The sequence below is a fragment of the Schistocerca piceifrons genome, chromosome X (assembly GCF_021461385.2).
Source record: "Schistocerca piceifrons isolate TAMUIC-IGC-003096 chromosome X, iqSchPice1.1, whole genome shotgun sequence".
Classification (NCBI taxonomy): Eukaryota; Metazoa; Arthropoda; class Insecta; order Orthoptera; family Acrididae; genus Schistocerca; species Schistocerca piceifrons.
The window spans coordinates 258571388-258596437 of NC_060149.1; the positions used below are offsets into that span (position 1 = coordinate 258571388).

The window sequence follows — 25050 nt, forward strand, 5'->3', positions numbered from 1 at the left end:
TGTCAATCTGCTCCTGCTGATGGTGGCAGTACAAACTGTCCAATGTGTACAAATTGTGTTTTTTTTTCCTCATGTCAAAATTATCAATGCAAATGCGCACATGGCACTGTACAAGAATAAATGAATATTTTTTGCCATATTAAAGGACTCTGGCAATACTTGGACAGCCCTATCAATGGGCTTTCCATGGTCTTTTGTATGTATTCATTTAGCCCTACCTACTACTGTGTTTTTTAATGTTTCAAGTAGCTGAAGTTATGTCTCATGGCTCTGCATGGTAAAATTTTCCCTCAAGAAGTTAGAGGGGGGAAGGAAGTGGATGTGAAGACATTTTCAGCATTTGGAAACATTACAAATGGTTGTTGCAGACAATAATCAGTTCAGATGTATTGCCATTGATGGCCACAGGGTAGCCTTGAGCAAAGCAGTATTTACTGCCCAGTAATACTCACATCAAGACATTAGGAAAAATCTCAGTGGCTGCCAGCAGTTGGTGGAGGTGAATGAGCAGAAAAGTTTAAAACTTGTCTAATGTCCCATGTGCTGTACACCATAGTTCAGGCGACTTACAACATTTATAATAGTGACTGGACAGTGGAAGAACTGTATGTGCAAACACCTAACAGACATTACTCATTAGAAACTACATCATTTTATTTACTGGTGTTTTTCTTAACATCTACAAATCTGGAATAAGTTGTGAAGGCTTGATTTTTGATTTTCATTATTTAGTAACTGACGAAATCAATGAGGAGTTGAATACTGTGAAACTGGCCTAATGATATTTTATGGGCTCCGCACCCTCCGTGGTTTCCCACCCCCTGCGCACGCACCCCCCCCCCCCCCCCCCCCCACACACACACACACACACACACACACACACACACACACACACACACACACACACACACACACACTACTTCTACCATTGACACCTAATTTACAAGCAACTTCAGTAATCTACTGTGTCTTATATTTACTTGTAATTGATAGATCCTTTGGTTTTGTCACTGCTGTTCTTATTTTAGTCTGTTTGCGTTTACCACTTGTCAGTGCTCATCAGCATTGTAGATAAACTTGATGTAAACTGCTCACTATAAATTTTTGATTTTTTTTATGTTATAGGGACTTGCCATGATGTGATAACAGAACTCAGTAAGTACAAAGCAGAGGATCTTGCTCAACGCAAGGAGATGATGAAGAAAAAACAAGAGGAAGCAACAACAAGAAAGAAAAACATGAAGAGAACTAATGCTTCAGGTGGGGATATATTTTATGAACACTGCCCCCCCCCCAACTTTTCAGTGAACTTTAAAAAATTATGTAAATTATGGGAAAGTGTAAATGTGGGATACTAAGACAGTATTATGAAAAGGATAGTTGGTACTCACCACATAGCGGGGGTGCTGAACCATAGATAGTCACAATAAAAAAACTGTCAGACAAAGCTCGGCCAAACAGGCCTTCAACAGAATTACACACACACACACACACACACACACACACACACACACACTGATGATGACGACGACAGTCTCTGGCTGCCAAGTGTGTGCGTGTGCGTGTACGCGTGCGCAATTATTCTGATGAAGGCATGTTATCTCCAACTCAGCATCTCTGCTATATAGTGAGTGTGAGTAGCAACTATCCTTTTCATAATATTTTCATTATTCTATCCTGGATTTTCCAATGTGGAATATTACATTTACATTTTAAGCATGTACTTCATAAAACATCAATAAGTAATTTTATTAATTGTACTGGCTTTTAATACGAAACCCTTGCTCTTACGTAAGTTTACATTTCATGAACACTTGGTAGTTCATATGTTTTTTTTTTTTTATGAAAACTCTAGAGTTAGTGTTTGTATCAGTTTCTTCTGGTCAATTTTTCTCTGATTTTCCAGTTCATAAATACATCAAAGAGTTTTTATGTCTACAGAAAAAATTATGCACACGAACAAAAGTGATTAGAAGTCTTGGAGAAATATGCCAAACTTTGCACACAAGACATATATCTAAGAAAATATGTGAAATATGGGGTAGAAGTTCACAGATAGTGGTGGTGACTGATTACATGACATGACGGATCTGATGAGAGATAAAGTGAGGTGGCATGTTGTTTAGCACACTGAACTCTCATTCTGGAGAAAAATGCTTAAAATCCCTGTCCGACCATCTAGATTTAGGTTTTCTGCGATTCCCCTAAATCACTCCAGGCAATTGCCAGGGTGGTGTGGTCCCTTTTGAAAAGGGCATGGATGATTTCCTTCCCCATCATTCCATAATCAGAGCTTCAGCTCCACCTCTAACGACCTCAATGTCGATGGAATGGTAAACACTTGTCTGTCATTTTTTCAATGAAAGAACTGTATTCTATTGAATTGTATTCCATAAACATGAGTATGACGTTTGTTGTATGTAGATACTCAATGGCAACATGAAATAAGATTCTGTATTACATCATACAGAGTGAAATATGCTGTTATATTTTAGCTGTGCTATGAAGTCCCAATGTAACCAATACCTTGTAAGCTGTACACCACATACCACTTGACATCATCTCACCGTAAATTATAGCTATTGCATTTTTTCTCAAATTAATATGCTAACATTGACCATGTAGTTAAGATTTTTTCATAATAGGTGCCATGGTTCAGAAGTAATGGCACAAATTGTTCAAACTTCCAGAGACTTCTATTGATTCTGAGCTGTAGAGTCCAGGATGCGAGAAAGTTAACTGCATAATGTTTGTAAGCACTGCTAGTGAGCAGATGCCCACACCAACAGCATCTTATGTCAGTTACTATATGCACACTAAATCTTGACACTTCTCTGGGAATAGAGAAATATTTGGAAATTGGTTGACTTAAGGGTCAGCATGAATTGCTTCAATCCGTTGCCAGGCTTAGATAGGAAACAATGGAATGCACCATGGCATTGTCTTAGGCATTTTGAATTCACTGTTGATTCCAGTGTGCTGCTTGTCCTGCAAGGAGGAGATGGGACTTGGTCCTGCCCCACTTCACCACTCCTTCCCCCCTGCTGCAGCTCATACGCCCTAGTGATCTTGTGCTTTTGTTCCCAGCATTGCCCATGAAGGGTGGATAGTTATAATAGTCATATTGTATACTGCTTTGTTTGTTTCTTTTCTTGACCTTTGTTTAATTAAGTGCAAGGAAATTTATAATTCTGATGGTGCAAAAATAGTTCATTAGTGGCATTGGGAATGGCAGGAACTTATCAAAACATAGTTATTAGAACTGAATTAAGTGTGAATTCTCCAGCATTTCAAAGTGGTAATATTAGAGACCATATTTTGCGGAACTTTTATCACATGCGTTATTGAAATGATGACTTTAAAATTATTTAGAGGTGAGCGATAATGTTGGTAAGTGCCTTTAGGAGGATGTTGTTGCCTTCGATGAGACTGTACTTCCAAGGAAGTAAGACAACAAAGATTTATTTCTTGGGTCAGTGATGGGGTCTAAGAGAAGAATTTCGTGATATGTTGAGGAATGAATGACTTCAACAGAACTGGAAATACATTGAAATAAATGTTGAAACATCGTTGATTTTGTGTGTGAGGGCTATTCAGTACTGAATGATCCTCCCCATCATTAGAAGTGATGCACGTGTCCCAGCATTTCTGCCAGACTGCTAAGTCTCTCTCTCTCTCTCTCTCTCTCTCTCTCTCTCTCTCTCTCTCTCTCTCTCTATCTGTATCTCCTCCCTAATAACTCCCCCCCTCCCTAATAACTCCCCCCCCTCCCTAATAACTCCCCCCCTCCCTAATTATTCCCCCCCTTCCTAATAACTCCCCCCCCTCCCTCCCTCTCTTTGCCTACCCCTACCCCTATCCCCACCCCCCCTCTCATTTGCTAACCGCACCCCCCCTCGTTTTCTGCTGTATTGTGTGTTTGTGAAAATAACTTGATTGTAATTCTTATTACAGGTGAAACGGGAGCTACTGCAGGAACCAGACCAAATATAAGAACAATAGCGCGTCGTCCATTATTTACACAAAATTCAGCTGCAGAAAATCTGGCTGATTCCATTGTAGAGTCAGCTCTGCAGCCATCATTGTCAGTAGATGGAAGCCAGTCTAATTTTTCAGAACAGATAGATGGAGTGCAGAATTCCACAACAGAAAGTAACTCATCATCTACCATACAAGCATTGGGAGCAGAGTTAATAGCACCATTGCATTCTGTTATTATACAAAATTCGAATCTTGGAGTATCTGGTGCATACCAACATCAATCATCAGATCAGAGTTTTGCTCAACATGATCAACTGTTTCGAAATTCAGGCAGTGTGGGAGAAAGTTCCTCACAATCAGCGACAGTGTCAGAAGATAGTGCACAGCCAAGTTCCCAGACTTCTACCTCCACACCTACAAGAGAACAGAATTCTTCTGCCTCTGATCAATGCAGTAGTGTCACTTTAACTAATACTGCAAGAAATGAAGCAAGGGGCACTCATGAAGTTATGGAGATAGATGGACAACAGCAAAATAGAGCTGCCCAACAACATACTACAGGTCAACCTGATACAAGTGTGCCAGCACTCACACTAAACACTAATTCTGATTCATCTGCCTCCAATACACTTTCTTTGTCTCGTGAAGAAGTGACAGTCCCTGGGCTTAGTGTAACACATACTACATTAAGCTCTCGGTTTAGACGCTCACCTTCTGGGAACTTAGATTCTAACAACTTCTTAGCACCTAATGCGGACTCTGATTACGAGAGTAATGTAGCAGATGATGGAGATCCCCAGTCGTCTAGGGGCATGTTACCACTGCGAAGACGAGCACAGAGTGGAAGGCGGGTTTATCTGCGAAGTGATATTGAGTCACAGTCCTCTTCAGATGAATCTCAAAGGAATCGACCCTGGTACCCTCAAGACGGACTGACCACAGTGCACAGGTACAAATACTTTACTGTTAACTGTAAAATGAAAATAGCTGCACATGTTTTAAACTTTTGCTGTTTATTTAACATGTTGATACAGGAGTGTGTACTTAATTGGTTTAGGGAACACATCTGACTCAATTATGTAAGTGTTTCTCAAGTTTTAAGTCATTTTTGTAATACATGTGTCATTGAGGTTTTGTAATTATTCTTATGTCTTGAGTACATGCATGTATAGTTTTTTGGGGGAGGAGGGAGGGGGAGAACAAACTTCATGTTGTTGTTGTTGTTGTTGTTGCTATGGTCTTAATTCCAGAGACTGGTTTGATGCAGTTCTCCATGTTAGCCAATTCTGTAAAAGACCCTCCATCTGTGTATAGTTACTGCAACCTACACTTATTTAACCAGCTTACTATGGTCAAACTTCGGTTTCCCTCTAAAATTTTTACTGCCAATACTTCCCTCCATTACCAAATTGACTAATCCTTGAAACCTTAGGATATGTCTTACAATCATTGCTTCTTTTAGTCAGGTTGTGCCAAACAGTTCCTTTCTCCCAAGTTCCTCTTCATTTGCCATCTATTCTCCTCCTCCTCCTCCTCCTCCTCTCCTCCTCCTCCTGCATGTGTTAGGTATTCACCTGTTACTCCCATCTGGATGACATCATTACTGTTTCCACCTTTTCCTTGTGCTTCCTAAAGATATTCTGCCCATTGAGTAATAATTCATCATGAATTCCATAATTTTGCTATCTTACATTCCTGTGACATGGTCCTTGCAGTTGTTCCTGTAGTCCTTAATCTGCTTGTTTAAGCTTTTTCACTCTCAGCACTTCCCTGATGTCAGCATTCATATTTGTCAGATAGTGTGTACCCAGCTACTATTCTTCAGAATTGCATGTCCTATATCTGTATTCTTTGTTCGTTTCTTTTTGTTATATTCCATTGGTACTAACACCATTTTGTAGATTAGTAAAATTTCTTTCTTGCTTTACTTCTGAGGGTTCTACAGATTGTTTCTTGAAAGTAATTAAATCTTTCTACTTTGTTTTGTATGTTCATTTCTGTCATGAATGAATATTATTTTGTAAGATTGAAAGATTTTACTTTATTTTCTGATCATTTATTATTATTTTTGTTTGGAATTGGCTTCTGTCCCCTGAAAGCCATAATTTGTGTCTTATTTGAAGATCCTAGCAGAGTATACAACTTAGCTGTTGCGGATAAAATAAGAGCAGCTGTTCGGAGTGTGTTCTCACCATCAGCAATCAACAATTTGATCATCAGCAATCAACAATTTGATCATCAGCAAGAGTAATGCCATAAACTACTTCCTAGATCTGCTATTCCCTATAATGGTAATTTCTGGTTCTGTTTATTGTCCATGTTTTCCTCCTATTGCCAGTCTGCATTTTATAGCCTTTCTACCCCAGCCATTGGCAGTTATCTCACTGTCCAAATAACAAAATTAGTGTACAACTTCTAGTGTGTGATTTCTTACTATATTCCCTCAGCATCACCTGTCTTAATTTTACTAGAAGCCATTACTCTTCTTTTACTTTGGTTGATGTTTGTTAGACCATCAGTGAGAGTGCACCGTGAGTTTCCTGCTGCTAAAAAAGGCAAGTACACCGTTTGTTTATTGCATATTTTTACAAGCTTCAAACAGGAGCGACTTATTTTCTGTCACCTGTGCAGTTACTAGCATGTTTTTGTAATTTCTTGTGCATTTGTGTGGTTACTAGGAACAACCTTTTATTTTAAAAACAGTGTAGTGTACAGTACCGCCGTTGCTATTGACCCTTGTATTGTACGGGCTTTTGTTTGTTTTGCATAGAACAGCTCAGTGTTGGTTAGACCATCGGTAACAGAGCCGCTCGTGTTCTGCTGCTAATAAGGCGAATACACCATTCATTTATTACATATTTTTACGAGTTTCAAACAGGAGCGACTTCAGAAAGGGATAGGATTTGTGCTTTCTGTGTACAGATGCAAGCTGAGTTGGTGACCCTTTGCTCACAGCTCCAGGCAGTGTTGGCTTCTGTCACACAGTTTGAGATTGCTGCCAAGGGTCATCACTGTGTGGGGTCAGATGTGGGGATGCGAGGGACGTCGAGCACGACCCACTTGTTCCCCGAGCACAGCCCACTTGTTCCCCGAGCACAGCCCACTTGTTCCCCGAGCACAGCCCACTTGTTCCCCGAGCACAGCCCACTTGTTCCCCGAGCACAACCCACTTGCCCCCCCGATTGGTCCACTGCTGTGGCCACCCCGGATACTGCCTGCACTGTGGTTGACCTCTCATCCGTGGTCGAGCGGGAGATGATTCCAAAGTCTGTCAGACAGTGAAAGACTCTCTGAGGGGCTGACCATAGGGCTTCCCTGGTTCGTTTCACGAACAGGTTTTGGGCATTATCTGTGGCTGACGAAGTCTGTGAGCCAGATGCAGTCATCCACCCTGTTCCAGAGGAAGCTTCTCGGCCCACAAGGTATGGGCATTCACAGAAGGTGGGTTTGCTAATAGTTGGGAACTCCGACATTAAGCGTATAATGGGGCCTCTTGGGAACATGGCTGCCAAGGAGGGGAAGGAATCCAGTGTGCACTCCGTATGCATACTGGGAGGGGAGGGGGGGGGGGTCATTCTGGATATGGAAAGGGTGCTTCTGGATGCCATGAAGAGTACAGGATGCAGCCAACTGCAGGTGGTGGCCCATGTCGGTAACAATGATGTGTGTTGCTTTGGATCATAGGAGATTGTCTCTAGTTTTGGGCAGCTAGCAGAAATAGTAAAGACTGCCAGTCTTGCTTGTGAGATTAAGGTGGAGCTTACCATATGCAGCACCATCGACAGAACTGACTGTGGTCCTTTGGTGCAGAGCTTAGTGGAGGGTCTCAATCGGTGGATAAGGCGGTTCTGTGACAGTGTAGGCTGCAGATTCCTTGACTTGCACCATCAGGAGTCCATTACACACGGGTAGCAGGGGCAGTGTGGAAGGGACTGGGTGGTTTTCTAGGTTAGTGGGTCTCAGGGAACCACAGAAAGGGCATCCATCTAAAAGGGGGCAGGTAAAACTCAGTAAGGTAGTTGTAGAAATGATCGGTATTGTAGTTGTAAATTGTCATAGCTGTGTTGGGAAAGAACTGGAGCTCCAAGCCGTAATAGAAAACACTGAAACTCAAATAGTTACAGGTACAGAAATCTGGCTAAAGCTGGAAATAAGTTCAGCCGAAATCTTTTCGAATGACCTAACAGTGTTCAGAAAGGATAGATCAAATACAGTTGGTGGTGGAGTCTGTATTGCTGTCAGAAGTAGTTTACCTTCTAGTGAAATTGAATTGGATAGTTCCTGTGAAATAGTACGAGTGGAGGTTATACTTGAAAATCAGACTAAACTATTAATTGTATATAAAAACAAAGATGAGGTGACTTACCGAACGAAAGCGCTGGCAGGTCGATAGACACACAAACAAACACAAACATACACACAAAATTCAAGCTTTCGCAACAAACTGTTGCCTCATCAGGAAAGAGGGAAGGAGAGGGGAAGCTTTCCTGATGAGGCAACAGTTTGTTGCGAAAGCTTGAATTTTGTGTGTATGTTTGTGTTTGTTTGTGTGTCTATCGACCTGCCAGCGCTTTCGTTCGGTAAGTCACCTCATCTTTGTTTTTATATATAATTTTTCCCACGTGGAATGTTTCCTTCTATTATATTAAACTATTAATTGGATTGTTTTAGCAACCCCTGACTCAGAAGATATAATTGCTGAACAGTTCAAAGAAAACTAGAGTCTCATTTCAAATAGGTACCCCACTCATACAGTTATAGTTGGTGGCAACTTTAATGTACCATCAAAGTGCTGGAAAAATTATACATTTAAAGCCAGCAGCAGGCATAACACGCCATCCAAAATTGTACTGAATGCTTTATCAGGAAATTATTTTGAACAATTAGTTCATGAGCCCACTCAAAGCATAAATGGCTGCAAAGGCATACTCGAACTCTTAAAAAAATTATCCTGGACAAATGGGGAGTATCATGATGAACAGGGATTAGCGAGCGACAACAAAGCAGTTGCTGCTAGGCTGAATACTGTAACACCCACAAACATAAAAAAGAAACAAAAAGTACATCTATTTAAAAAAGCTGATAAAAATGCTCTTAACACCTTTTTAAGAGACAGTCTCCACTCCTTCCAAGGTGGGCTGCTAGATTTGTTACCAGTATGTTCGAACAACATGCAAGTGTTACCAGGAGCACAAGTGGGAATCCATGGTGGGAACACAATGTTCTTTTCGAGAAACACTGTTGAGAGAATTTATAGAATCGGCATTTGAAGCTGATTGCTGAACAATTCTACTGCCACCAACCTTCATTGTGTGTAAGGACCATGAAGGTAAAATACGTGAAATTAAGGCTCATATGGAGGCATATAGGCAGTCATTTTTTCCCCCACTCTATTTGCAAATGGAACAGGAAAGGAAGTGACTAGTATTGTTACAGGGTAACTACAGTTTATTGCTCAGTCAGTGTACAGATTTGCTAATGTTGAAATAAGCTGCAACCTTGTCTCACTCCCTTCTCAATCACTGCTTCCATTCCATGTCCTCCATTTCTTACAGCTGCAGTCTTGTTTCTGTGCAAGTTGTAGGTCATCTTTTGCTTCCTGTATTTAACTGCTTCTACATTAAGACTTTCAAACAGGGTATTCCATTCTCATGGTTGTAGCTCTCTGACAAAGCAGGGATTGTGCTGCTGATATCTGAGCTTTCAACCTCCCCACAGGTGCTGAGGATAGGTGTCTGTCCAATATTGGGGCACTGGGATTCTGGGGAGTGGCTACTATGCCTGATAGCCTTTGCTGTGATGGAGTGGCACCCATGAGGAGAACCTAGGGTCAGAGTGAGCGTCATCGAGGTGGATGATCCACAGTGAAACTGATCAAATCACCCATACCAGTAGATGTATCAGCACAGCCCTCTCAGTGGGTAAAAAGCTAGATTTTAATGCCGAGTCCCAACCATTGTGTTTCCATCTTTGGACATGCCATGGGATAAGTCAGGCAAAAAGAATTGGAGGTGAACAGTTTGCCCAGTTCCTTTGACCTCCCTCACCCACTGCTCTGGTTGCAACCACCCATTGGCATAGTCACAGTTTCTTTGTCCTCAGCTCTCAGGATGAAACAGACTAGGAGTCTACCACCACCCAGTGGCTGACACAGTTCCAAGCTGTTGGTCACAGAAAATCAAAGTCCTCCTCTGCCCCAGAAATAAAGACAGGAAAATCCTCACACATGCTGAAACCTCACGAGGACAAGAAAGATAAATCAAACATTAAAAGGAGTTCTGCTGCTCTGGTTGATCTAGCTTCCATCCTCACCCCCCCCCCTCCTCCTCCTCCTCCTCCTCCTCCTCCTCCTCTTCCTCCTCCTAGGCCAAGCCTATATACCAATGAAGAACTACAAATTCAGGTGTAGCAGGACTCTGCAGCAAAGTAATTCATACTGTTGTTTCCCCTCTTCTGCTCCCTCAGATCTCAGTGTAATGTTTCTTCAATGGAATTAAAACAGCTACCATTGCCACATGGCCAAACTCAATCACTTAATGGCTACTTCCTTTGCAGTTGTCACAGCACTTCAAGAGACACTGTTCTCAGAAACCCAATCCTCTACTACTGAAGATTACAGATCCTACTGCACAAATTGCTTTTATGCCAGGAGGGTGTCTGAATGAGTCTTCATGCTCATACAGTCTGACCTTGCTGTGAGCAGGTGTCACTAACCATCTTGTTAGAAGCAGCAGTTGCTTGTGTCTACCTGTTACTTAGGGTAATGGTATGTAATATCTGTCTAGCCCCAGACAGATCTATACCATATTATGAGCTGGTGGATCTAGTGGAACAGCTGCCTCCACCCTTCCTCCAGGTGGGGGACTTCAGTGTTCACAAGCCAAACCACTTCCAGCAGGGGTCAAGTAATAGAGCAGTTAATTTGAGAACTGGTTATTCTGCTTCCTTAATACTGGAGCCACAACACATTTCACTATGGCCCACGAGACATTCTCAGCCATAGACATTACAGTCTGTAGCTGTAGCATCTCAGCACTCATTCTGTACTCAACATTTAATAGCATTCAAGAAACTTCAGATAAAGGCACAGTTTTTGATAAAGAAGAGAAAGTGCAAGTGTTGGAAAAATTATCTTTCATCTATGAGGACCCACATCACATCGTCTCAAGTATGGACTAAACTCAAAGCATATGCTGCCATTCATTGTCTGCAGTTCCCGGCATCTACCCCAAAGGTGACATCAGTACTGATCTTGTTGTCATTGCTGAATGTTTTTTCAGTACGTTTGGCTGCAGTATCTGCACGCAGTAACTACTATCTTACATTCCTGATCTGGAAATGCCAGGTGGATAGAAACTTCTTATTTTTCCATGCACAAGGCTTTGAATCATACAGTGTTCCTTTTAGTGAATTGGAGTTCTGAAGCACTTCAGCAGTGTGTGGATAGAGAGCCAGCCCCTGGACCTGACAAAATCCACAATCAAATGCTTAAACACCTTTGCAGTTACAACATAATACACATCCTCAGGTGTTTCAGTTGTATTTGGTGAGAAGGGGAGGTTCCCTCCCAATGGCAGGAAATAATAATAATTATTATACGTTTCCTAAAATTAGGAAAAGGCCCAAAAATGTTGGCTTATTATTGGTGAGAGTCTCTAACAAACAGGCTGTGCAAATTATTTGAAAGATTGGTCAACTGGCGCCTTTTATGGTGCATGGAAGCCAGAGGACATATGTTGTAAAGTGGCTTATGGACATTCCGGTCCTCCACAGATCAACTGAATTCCTTGCAATCAGCAATCAGCAATGAGCAATGCTTGCACGTGTCCCCAACACCTGATCAGTGTGTTCTTTAACCTACAGGGGGCACATGATACCACCTTGTGCCATCGGAGTCCTGTCTACACTGCACAAGTAGGGCTTCTGGGGCTGTTCACCCATTTGTATCCAACGATTCAGGGTCTGGATAGGTTCAACCATCAGCAACTAATAAACAAAGGAAACTTTCATCTCTCAGGAATCTGTTCTGATCATAACCATCTTTGCCCTCACAATAAATACTATTGTGACTGCAGTAGGACCCACGGTGTCAACGTCACTTTGTCTGTATTACAGCACTCCGTCATGGTGCACCACAGAGTGCCAACTTCAGGGAGCCCTACAGAAAGTACATAATTGAGCTCTGAATCATGGATATCAATTTTCTCACATGATAACTAGTGTCGTGCACTTCTGTTGACTCAGGACTGTGCATCCTCGCCCAGAACTTTACCCCGGTAGCCATTTACTTGAAGTCAATGAAATTTTCAAACTTTTAGGCTTTTTATCTGAAAATAAGTTAACGCAGTTACCGCATGTATGCCAGTTCAAGGCAAATTGCATGAGGAAGTTAAAAACCTTCAGGTTTCACACCAGCACCTCCTGGGGCATAGACTGCACAGTAGTTCTGTGTTTTTATAGAGCTTTGTTTTTATCTCAACTACATTATGGATGTGTTGCCTATGGGTCAGCAGCTTCATCAGTACTGAGCTTGTTAGATCCTGTCAACCACAGTGGTGTGCAGTTGGCAACTGGAACCTTCTGTACAAGCTCTGTAGGACAGTCTTCTGTTGGAAGCTGCTGTGCCACCTCTGAGGATCAGAGGCCAGCAACTCTTGAAGAGCTGTGTGGTCACACACTGTCAGATACGTACCCATCCACCTTACTCAGTTCTGTTTCACTATCAACAGTTCACAAATCACTGAAAACTGGGTATACCAGCTGGGATATGACTGGAAGCCCTATGCAGCGACATCCAGTAGCCCCTCTTGTCTGTGCCCACTGTGTTTCCTCTTGACACTCCCTGTAGTGTGTACCTTGTCCTCTGGGTGGACATCTTCTGTGGCCCTAAGAAAAATGCTGATCTCACCATTCTCAGATACCTGTTCTGCTCAGTTCTCTATGAGTACCTAAATTTGACAGGCATCTCCACTGATGCTTTGAAATTCAATGACAGGATTGTTTTGCTTGTGCACACACAAGGCACGAGAAATATTCTCTGCAGAGTGCATGTAGTGTATACATGCAGAGCTGGTTGGCACATCACGAGCATGAACAACGTGGGATGTATACAATACATAATTGGCGCATGAATAATTAAACTCCTCAGTGAGTATCTGGTGCTTGTGTTCCATGTTTTCATTCTAAATTTTACAAGTATTTCCATGTGTACTGAAAACGTAAAACATCACAATTCCAATGCTTCTTGTAGTTACATTCATTTCTTATATGTAAACAGGGCTTTTGAGATTGTGAGAAAGACCTCTCTGCTTCACAGTAACTTTTAAATTACTACTAAACGACTGTACAAACTGGCACAAACTTCATTACTTAATGTGTAGTATACACTATGGTTGATTACCTCTACTGAGATGAGTACTGTTGACTGTTCCAGTAATTGTTAATGAAATTTGCAAATAAAACTGTTTTTCTTTAGCCGCAGTAGCTACTGATGTTACAGCAGACCTGGTTGTGCCTATTTTTTTCCCACATTGTTAATATATCCACTCTTTTTCTTTGAAACAATATTTGTATAAACATTGCCACATAAAATACTTACTAATCTTCACTCTTCTTGATAACATAGTCTGTATTTTGTTGTTTGAGTGCATAAGGCCACAGTCTATGTAAGTATCGGAAGCATCCTATGGAGAGCAATGTCTGAATATCTGACACTCAGCAACAAGTGGCAGCATTGGGAGATGTGCTCGAGTGTCCTGCATATGAGCAATGATCACCCAACACAAGAAGGCTACTAAAGCCAACCAGCTGTTTATATAAAATAGTGTCCCTAAACCACAGAATACCACTGCTCGAGAGAGGAGCTACAAAATTAGCTATATTTAGGAAAATAATGCAATAAAGGAATGCAGTGCTTGAAATTTACAAAGGCTTTCATAATTTATATCGTCAACTATGAAGATCAACAGACAAATTCTTTGAATATACATCGATGAGCAGAGACACTTTAGCCTATTTCAGCTATAAATAATAATGGCGAACATTTCTTACGTGATCTTGAACTTTCAACAGCCAATAATTGCAGAAGAATGGCTTTTTACAGTAAATATGCAAGAATGACTGATGCTACGGAGTACGTGCCATGGTGTGATGGTAGCCTCTTACGCTGGCAATCAGGATCATTGTTTGGTCCCGGCTACTACTTATATTTCAACACTCTGCCGTCCAGCGACACCACAATGGTGTCGTGTGTGTAGTATAGCTCAGTGGCCGCCGTCATCACAGTGGTGTCGTGAGCATAGTATCGCACAGTTGTCAGCGACAGCACTTCAGTATTTTTTGCATTCTGTTGTTGTTTTGTTTAGATAACAATAAGTTACACACATCAACAAGTTTCTTGTTTTTATAAGTGCTTGTGCCCTTTCATCATGGCAGAGGAAAGAGACAATATGATTACTTAACGATGAATGGGCGGACATCTTGTCTGACGTTCCGGACGACTTGATGAATTGGTAAGAAGACATTGGATACCCAAAAAATGAAAGTGAAGCAGAATCGTTGGAAGATAGTGAAATACATCCAAGAAGACTTGGGTGAACGTTACTGTTGCCAACTGATTCGGATGAATCAGACGAAGAAGACAGTGCACGGCGGTCAGACTTTGATTTACTGAGGACCAATAATAAATTTGAAGGATCTCCGGGTCCAAACATGTTACACAAAGATACACAAAGCATCAGTGATATTGTAGAATTATGTATTGGGAATGATCTAAGTGAATATATTAGCAATGAAACCAACAAGTACTACCGAAAAAATTGCAATAGAACGAAACTGGATTAAAAAAAAATGCCAAGTTTGTCAACGTTATGGGATCCAAACTTCGAAAATGGTTTGGGCTTGCTATCCTTATGGGAATTGTAAACAAAGCAAGGGTTGATGATTATTGCTGAACAAATCCATTGATAGACATACCGATATTTTGCAAAATGATGTCCTGCAACCGATTCAGATAAATATTATCATTTTTATATTTTTCTGACAACAACATTAAACTGGATAATGCTGACTAGCTTTTCAAATTGCTATTTTTAATTGATTATTTTTCCAAAAAGTTTAAAGAAACCTTTATCTCAAGTCAAATTATCTCAACTGATGAAGAAATGATACTGTGATGTGGATGGTTAAATTTTAAAGTTTACAATCCATCGAAAATTACGAAATATGGCATACTCATTTGGATGCTGTGTAATTTCAGTATGGGACACATTTCCTGATTCAAGATCTATTCCAGCAGTGGACAGCCTTTAGCAAAAACAGTGATGGAACTATTAACACCTTCTTATGGACACCTCTACATGGATAATTATTATAACAGTGTAGAACTTTCAGAGAAGTTACTTTAAAAGAAAATTCAAGTGTGTAGAATGATATGGCAAAATAGAGGATTTCTGTAAAAATTAAAGTGCACAAAAGTCAATGTGTTTAAAGCTTGTCATCAATGGAAAGGTGAAGTACTGGCACAGGTATGGAGAGCTTTGAAAACTAAAATGATATGAATGATCTCTACAATACATAATTCCACTTTGACTGACACGCAAAGAAAATGTAGAAAACCAATTACACAATTAAAAAAAACCTGAAATTTTATTAGACTACAACAAATATATGAAAGGAGTGGATTGGGCAGACCATTATTTCAGTTCAGGAAAACTAAAAAATGGTCAAAGATTTGCATGTACCTCTTTAATTGTGCATTATTTAATGCATTCTGTACATGGCAATATTTCAATACAGAACACAAGAGTCTCCAATTCCACGATTTTTTATTGAAAGTGTCTGATTCGTGGATAAAAGACCATAACTTGGAGTTCATCACTACATCACGTACATCTCATCATGATCCAGTTGACAGACTTTCCAGTCACATAAGGCAACACCAACTAATACTTATTTCCAAAATGAATAAATGAAAACAAAGAAACTGCCATGTATGTTCCAAAAACAAAAAAACAACAACAAACTTAATGTGCAAGTCTTTTGCAGTTGCGTTACAACTGGGAGACTGTTTTTCTGCATATCATATGAAAGAGAATACCAAGTACCAAAAAAATTCAAATACACAAATATATGAAACAAACAAATTTTGTATTTATTTACTTCTGTATATCTTCAAAATTTCATGAAAGTAGGGGAACAGGGTTGAGAATTTATGAGAACTAGCGATGAGATTAGAAAACTTAACAATTTATAATCTCCCAATAATTTCAAGAACAGCCAGCAACAAGCCAAGTAATCTGACTTAGCCCTGCCGGCGCCAAGCAAATAGATTTGTATGAGCTGTGCGGACAGCAAAGTACACTCCTGGAAATTGAAATAAGAACACCGTGAATTCATTGTCCCAGGAAGGGGAAACATTATTGACACATTCCTGGGGTCAGATACATCACATGATCACACTGACAGAACCACAGGCACATAGACACAGGCAACAGAGCATGCACAATGTCGGCACTAGTACAGTGTATATCCACCTTTCGCAGCAATGCAGGCTGCTATTCTCCCATGGAGACGATCGTAGAGATGCTGGATGTAGTCCTGTGGAATGGCTTGCCATGCCATTTCCACCTGGCGCCTCAGTTGGACCAGCGTTCGTGCTGGACCTGCAGACCGCGTGAGATGACGCTTCATCCAGTCCCAAACATGCTCAATGGGGGACAGATCCGGAGATCTTGCTGGCCAGGGTAGTTGACTTACACCTTCTAGAGCACGTTGGGTGGCACGGGATACATGCGGACGTGCATTGTCCTGTTGGAACAGCAAGTTCCCTTGCCGGTCTAGGAATGGTAGAACGATGGGTTCGATGACGGTTTGGATGTACCGTGCACTATTCAGTGTCCCCTCGACGATCACCAGTGGTGTACGGCCAGTGTAGGAGATCGCTCCCCACACCATGATGTCGGGTGTTGGCCCTGTGTGCCTCGGTCGTATGCAGTCCTGATTGTGGCGCTCACCTGCACGGCGCCAAACACGTATACGACCATCATTGGCACTAAGGCAGAAGCGACTCTCATCGCTGAAGACGACACGTTTCCATTCGTCCCTCCATTCACGCCTGTCGCGACACCACTGGAGGCGGGCTGCACGATGTTGGGGCGTGAGCGGAAGACGGCCTAACGGTGTGCGGGACCGTAGCCCAGCTTCATGGAGACGGTTGCGAATGGTCCTCGCCGATACCCCAGTGGCAACAGTGTCCCTAATTTGCTGGGAAGTGGCGGTGCGGTTCCCTACGGCACTGCGTAGGATCCTACGGTCTTGGCGTGCATCCGTGCGTCGCTGCGCTCCGGTCCCAGGTCGACGGGCACGTGAACCTTCCGCCGACCACTGGCGACAACATCGATGTACTGTGGAGACCTCACGCCCCACGTGTTGAGCAATTCGGCGGTACGTCCACCCAGCCTCCCGCATGCCCACTATACGCCCTCGCTCAAAGTCCGTCAACTGCACATACGGTTCACGTCCACGCTGTCGCGGCATGCTACCAGTGTTAAAGACTGCGATGGAGCTCCGTATGCCATGACAAACTGGCTGACACTGACGGCAGCGGTGCACAAATGCTGCACAGCTAGCGCCATTCGACGGCCAACACCGCGGTTCCTGGTGTGTCCGCTGTGCCGTGCGTGTGATCATTGCTTGTACAGCCCTCTCGCAGTGTCCGGAGCAAGTATGGTGGGTCTGACACACCGGTGTCAATGTGTTCTTTTTTCCATTTCCAGGAGTGTATTAATTGACTTGGCTACAATCCTGTCACGTGTTCTGTGTACTAAGTTTTATCTATACTGTTTACATTGCATCCCAAAGTATATTTTAAGGTCTTGTCAAAGTACTTAAAGAGCAAGTGTATACACACCTATCCCAGTATATTGCACATATTAAAATTCTAATAAAACATGATGAACAACCATGAAATTTTATTGATATTTGTTTGTTGGGAATGTAATTCATCAGCAATCAGTGTTAAGGCCAAGTGCTCCAGGTAATCTAAATAGTCTGCATGTGTAAAGCATACAAAATTTTTGAAAAGAAAGGCAAATGTTTTGTGAAATGATTTATCTAAAGATAAGAAATAAAAAAAACATTAGAGAAACATTTGATGCACCTCATTTTCTGTACGTGATTTCTAGCTTCATTCGAAGGTATGTCAAATGTTTCTCTGATCTATTTTATTTCTTTTAGACAAATCATTTCACACTACATTTGACTTATTTACTTCTTTTATTTTGACAGTTAAATATCACACCGATTTATCTTTCTATGCACCAGATGAACTTTTTGACATTTCATTTACATACCTAACAGAAGCTATTCTTGACATATTTCAGTTTTTTTCTCACATCAGTAATTAAGTTTTCCTTAATTACCCTGATTAATTTCAAGCAATTAAATATTTTCTTGCAAAACTAGATCTCATAGTGGTTGCTTTGATACCCAATTTGCCCATTTCTCACTGTGTTTTGCTATGAAAATTCAGACAAAGTTTCATTATGTAATTTATAGGGAGTCTTGTTTTTCCTCTGCTCAAGCATTTGACAAAAACATTTCAAATGTTAATCATGCAACAAAATATATCCTTTTTGTGTGCTGTCATTTCCAAGAAACCTTGTCTTGCTATCCCGAACCATTTATGAAATAAGACGATTTTTATGACCATGTGATTCCTGATGCACAAGAAAGGATTTGGACACACTGCAAGTGACCCATCTGTGAATATAACAACCACTATCTTGAGAAAGAGAAGATATATCATTCTGCTCTCAAATGTAAATACAGTTTTGATATATTGGCTATATTTCATACCCTTTAGTGTATGGCCTAAAATGAACTATACACAAAACCTATGGACTGTGATTTTACCTCTGCAAACATTTAAAAATTTCATGCAGTTATTTATTTAATTTTGTGCAGCACAGTAACTATGATGACTAACGGATATAAACTCAGTCCTTCTACATCTACATGATCACTCTGCAATTCACATTTAAGTGCTTGGCAGAGGGTTCATCGAACCACAATCATACTATCTCTCTACCACTCCACTCCCAAACAGCGTGTAGGAAAAACGAACACCTAAACCTTTCTATTCGAGCTCTGATTTCTCTTATTTTATTTTGATGATCATTCCTACATATGTAGGTTGGGCTCAACAAAATATTTTCGTATTCGGAAGATAAAGTTGGTGACTGAAATTTCGTAAATAGATCTCGCCGCGACAAAAAACATCTTTGCTTTAATGACTTCCGTCCCAACTCGCGTGTCATATCTGCCACACACTCCCCCCTATTATGTGATAATACAAAACGAGCTGATGTCAAGCTGTAAGATGTGGAAGAATCAGACTTTTTTTTTCTGTATAGTTCTCTTAAAATCAGTGATATGTATTTCATAACAGCTCCAGTGCCTTACCAAGAAGACTCATAGATGTCACTCTCAATTTTGCTTGTGCTGCAGCAACAGGATTCAGAAACGTTTGAATTCAAATGTTGCAAGTTGTAGAAGAGGGTGGGTAATGACATGGACATTGCTCATGAGGACACTTCTGCAACTATACCTTTGTTTGTTGTATGTTGTCTGAAGCTGTCGCACACTGTTGTTCGCATCTGTTGCTTGACATAGGACATGGCCCAAGAATACGCATGCGTCATGGGTAAATTAAGATCGCAACTGTCTTTAATTGAATATAATTATAAAGATTTAAGGAACTCCTGCAGATAAATTCTTTTAGTCATCTCACTTAACTGTTGAATTGTTCCTTTTCTTATGATGTGTCTACTATAAAATTTGTTGGTGTATTTTCCAATTATAAGGTGAGAATGGTTTAGATTATCATAAATTATTGTGCTTCACTGTACTGTTAGGGGAAGACTAGCATCCGTGTGATTTTGTTTACACTATGAAAAGAAAGGCAATGTAAAAATGCAAAATGATAATTGTTTTGTGGTAAGTTATTGGTTTTTACATAAGTTCCATTTTGTGAGAGGTATTGGACATAGTGCAGTGAATGGGTGTTACAATTGTTTAAACATGTATAACTGTTATTTAAATTGCTTCTGCCCGAAAATTAGTGGGAAAATACTAGCTCTTACCATAACAAGTACATTTGTTTGTTGTGTTTTATAGTCCAGAAACCAGTGCGACAGCTACAACTACTGCATCATCATCAGCGGGTAGCAATGCAACATCAGCATCATCAGCACCAACAAGTACTACCAGTACAACATTAAGTACAGCATCATCATCATCATCAGTGCAATCAACTAATTTATTTAGATTATCTGGTGCACATGGATCAGATTCACCACAAGCAAATGTGTCATCAGCAGCATCGACATCCTCAACAACAGCTGTTGTTCATACAGCCCCATCTGTCAGCCACCCGGTTGCTGGAACTTCAAGAGCTCCACAGCCTGTATCGGCTGCATCTGCTAGTACCAGTAATGCTGCTAGTTCTGGTTCTGGAACTCAGTCAACAGGAGGAAATCCATCTGATCTCCTTGAAGGTGTTGATCCTTCTTTTCTTGCTGCTCTTCCTGATGACATGCGAGAGGAAGTGATTGCTGAGCAGTTGAGGTACTTGGTTTGTCCAGTATTTCATAAATATCGGACCTTACAGGAATTTTCTTAATAAATTTTGTGTGTGTACAAAATCTTCAGGTTACAAAGAATACGGCAGAGGACACTGCAACAGACAAGGGACCTCATTGCATCAAATGTGTCTGAGGTAAATCCAGAATTCCTGGCAGCATTGCCTCCATCCATACAAGAAGAAGTCCTTGCACAGCATCACTTGGAACAGCAAAGACAAGCAGCAATTGCAAGTAATCCTAATGATCCCGTCAATGCTGCAGAGTTCTTCCAGAATCTTCCATCATCACTAAGGCAAACAGTAAGTGTACATTGCTTCACATTTCTGGAAAGTTGTGTAGAGAACACCAGTTGAAAGACCCACCACCAAATAATTGAATGCAAGACTGCTGTCATTTAACTGGGTTGTATACTTGTAAATAAATTTGTATTCACAATTATAAATTAGAAATTTCAGTTAGACAGACTAAATTGACATACTCTATTTTGAGAAAGAAGAAATGTACAAGATAGAATTTCACCAAATCAATTAGAAAAAAATGTGCTAGTGAGGTGCAGCAGTTTTTTCTCACGAAGAAGGATGGTTGCTTGTCAACAGATCATTTATAAAATGGTGCTAATTTTTCGCTGTGCAGTGGAATATGTGCTGATTGAAACTTCTTGACACTTCAAAAGGTGTGTACCAGAACATGTCAGAGGCTTAGGAGGAGAAAAAGAGCTATAACCTAATTCCCAGAAATTTTGCTCAATGGAAGAGGGGTCAAAATAAACAAACACATGTCTCAGCTTATCCACAGATATTCGAGCATTTATGAAAAAACAATGATCGAAGTTTGAGGTATTTCCCATATAGCGTGCAGTTTGTGCACCTTTTACTGTGTGATGCCCTCGGGCAAAATGGTGGCACAGTCGTTAGTGTTGTGGTTTCATAATTTGGTGACCTATGTTCAAAACCCATTTATTACTTTCATTTTTGTTTTTTATTTATATACCCTTGTCTGTAGAAGATTACTACACTAATATTTACCTATGTATACTGATATAATGTTGTCCTTATTCGTCTACTAATTGTGTGTCAGATCAAAGAATTTTTTAAAAAGTATGAGAAAATTATTTGAAGCTGTTTTCAGTGAAATTCCTGTAGTGTATCTCGATTTATATTCAGTTGCCAGTTTTCAGGAAAGTGATGCATTATGCATGGTATGCCATGAAATTACTGCCAACACAGTCAATTTTCACCAATATTGATGGTGTTTCTTTCCAAAGTGAGTTTCATATGAAGAATGTCACTGGCAAACCACCCTCGCACAATACTTGCTGTGGTTAAAATATCCGTGTCTCGAAATTTTCTAAGATTGATATCGTCCAAGAGAAAACACCAATCTTCCTGAAGAATAAACATATGAGACAATATAAGAACTGACATTAGGAGGAGAACTGACATTAGGAGGAGAACTGACATTAGGAGGAGAACTGACATTAGGAGGAGAACTGACATTAGGAGGAGAACTGACAGGAGGAGGAGGAGAACTGACAGGAGGAGGAGGAGAACTGACAGGAGGAGGAGGAGAACTGACAGGAGGAGGAGGAGAACTGACAGGAGGAGGAGGAGAACTGACAGGAGGAGGAGGAGAACTGACAGGAGGAGGAGGAGAACTGACAGGAGGAGGAGGAGGAGGAGGAGGAGAACTGACAGGAGGAGGAGGAGGAGGAGGAGGAGGAGAACTGACAGGAGGAGGAGGAGGAGGAGGAGAACTGACAGGAGGAGGAGGAGGAGGAGGAGAACTGACAGGAGGAGGAGGAGGAGGAGGAGAACTGACAGGAGGAGGAGGAGGAGGAGAACTGACAGGAGGAGGAGGAGGAGGAGGAGAACTGACAGGAGGAGGAGGAGGAGGAGGAGAACTGACAGGAGGAGGAGGAGGAGGAGGAGGAGAACTGACAGGAGGAGGAGGAGGAGGAGGAGGAGAACTGACAGGAGGAGGAGGAGGAGGAGGAGGAGAACTGACAGGAGGAGGAGGAGGAGGAGGAGAACTGACAGGAGGAGGAGGAGGAGGAGAACTGACAGGAGGAGGAGGAGGAGGAGGAGAACTGACAGGAGGAGGAGGAGGAGGAGGAGGAGAACTGACAGGAGGAGGAGGAGGAGGAGGAGGAGAACTGACAGGAGGAGGAGGAGGAGGAGGAGGAGAACTGACAGGAGGAGGAGGAGGAGGAGGAGAACTGACAGGAGGAGGAGGAGGAGGAGGAGGAGGAGGAGGAGGAGGAGGAGAACTGACAGGAGGAGGAGGAGGAGGAGGAGGAGGAGAACTGACAGGAGGAGGAGGAGGAGGAGGAGGAGGAGAACTGACAGGAGGAGGAGGAGGAGGAGGAGGAGGAGGAGGAGAACTGACAGGTGGAGGAGGAGGAGGAGAACTGATGGGGTATCCTCTAATTTGACAAGAAACATTTGTGTAGTAATCTTCTATGGACGTGGGTAGATAAATGAAAGCCTTAAAAATGAAAGCCTTAAAAATGAAAGCCTTAAAAATGAAATACATAAAAACAATAGTCGGGTTTCAAACACGCGCCACAAATATGAGGCTGCAATGCTAACCACTGAGTCACCATTTTATCTTAGAGTACTGCATGGTAAAGGGCACATAAAGTACCTTGAAAACTTTGAATGTCATTTTTTCAGAAATGGTTGGATATCTATGATAAACTGAGACACGTGGTCCCTTATTTTGACTCCTCATCCATTGAACAAAGTTCTTCGAAAACTGGATGATGGCACTTCCCATGTTCTCCTCATTAGTACAGGTAAACAGCTTTCATGTATCAGGAACTATCAGTGATAAAATTATTTTTAAATGAAAATCAGAGCCTGAAGAGAAGTTTTTATAAAAAAAATAATATTTTATGTACCGAAGCTGATCTTGAAAGTATAGTATCCAATTTTTTAAAGTGCTACTGAGAATATTTGGAAAAACACATTCTTACAATGGAAGGACAACATGTTTTTCATGTAATATATGAAGTTGACATGTTCATTTCTGTTAAATATACTGACTAGTTTAATGAGAGATTTCTGTTTGCTAAAAAGATCACTCTTTTGTATTATCACATTTTGAATAGTGATGTGTGGCATGAGACAGTGACGGTATCGGATCTTGTACTGTCCAAGTGACTGGATATAAAAGGTTCAGCATATATGATGAACTTGGATGTGATGCATTCAGTCACTGAAGTTCTTAATACAGTAAGTGCATTTTGCTACATATATCTGGGAAGTTGCATAGAGAACACCAATTGAAAAGCCCATCACTGTTAGATTTCTTACCGGTTGGCTCAGTGAGCATGCAAGTGTAATGGAGATCCTTCATGAATTCAAATGAGAATCCCTCGAGGAAAGACTACATCCTTTTTGTCAAAGATCACTGAGAAAATTTAGAAAACTGGCATTTGTGGCTGACTGCAGAATAATTCTACTACTGCCAATGTACATTTTGTGTGTGTACTGCGAAAACAAGATAAAGAGAAGTTAGGGCTTATATGGAGGTGTAAACAGGCACTTCCCCTTGGGTCCATTTGTGAAGGGAACAGGAAAGAGAATGACTATTAGTGGTACAAGGTACTTTCTGCTGGGCGCTGTATGGTGGCTTCAGATTATGTATGTATGTATGTATGTATGTATGTATATTTGTAGGTCGTCGTACTTGTCTGTGGGCCTGTGTGTGATCTTACATTCAACTTTCTCTGCCCTTTGATCAACAACATGAGAATGAAAGAAATTGTGTGCTGTCTCAGATTGTAGCAGTGGATAGATGAGCACATTGCAAAAAATATGCTAATTATCTGCTAGTTAAATGTCAAAAAATAAACCGTGCAGAATCATGGCGCGCGCGCGCGCGCGCGCGCACACACGCACACACGCACACACACACACACGCACACACGCACACACGCACACACGCACACACACACACACACACACACACACACACACACACACACACACACACACACAGAGAGAGAGAGAGAGAGAGAGAGAGAGAGAGAGAGAGAGAGAGAGCTGGGTGGAGGGAAGGGGGGGGGGGGCGTTTGGGAATTTGCATTGAGGGGCATTGACAGTTTTATCACTGGAGATTTAGTATGTGTTTGGTCATGTTACCAAATTTGTTCAGAGGCTAAGATAGTGCAAAAATTATGCTGCAGTGTGACATGTGCCATGTAGCATATTACAAGAAGAAAAATCTGAAACAAACCAGGGATTTATCAATCAAAATTTTGTGTGTGTGTATATATATATATATATACGACATTTCGTAATGATGCGGAATGTGTCGCTTTAACATAAGTTTTCTTTGCACAAAATAATTATTTTATTTTTTTACAATTACTACTTCATATCTAAGAATTCATCTATTGAGTAGGAGCAGCTGCCATTCAGAA

General features: G+C 41.2%; 1 protein-coding gene across 1 annotated transcript in view; it reads left to right on the top strand.

Annotated features, from left to right (window-relative positions):
• LOC124723129 (E3 ubiquitin-protein ligase HUWE1) overlaps positions 1-25050 on the top strand; it is a 360906-nt gene that overhangs the window by 269931 nt on the left and 65925 nt on the right. Inside the window, exons 40-43 of the mRNA XM_047248317.1 lie at positions 1126-1260; positions 3955-4930; positions 20158-20607; positions 20692-20923. Coding sequence (XP_047104273.1) covers positions 1126-1260; positions 3955-4930; positions 20158-20607; positions 20692-20923 — 1793 coding nt within the window. The remainder of the gene's footprint in view (positions 1-1125; positions 1261-3954; positions 4931-20157; positions 20608-20691; positions 20924-25050) is intronic.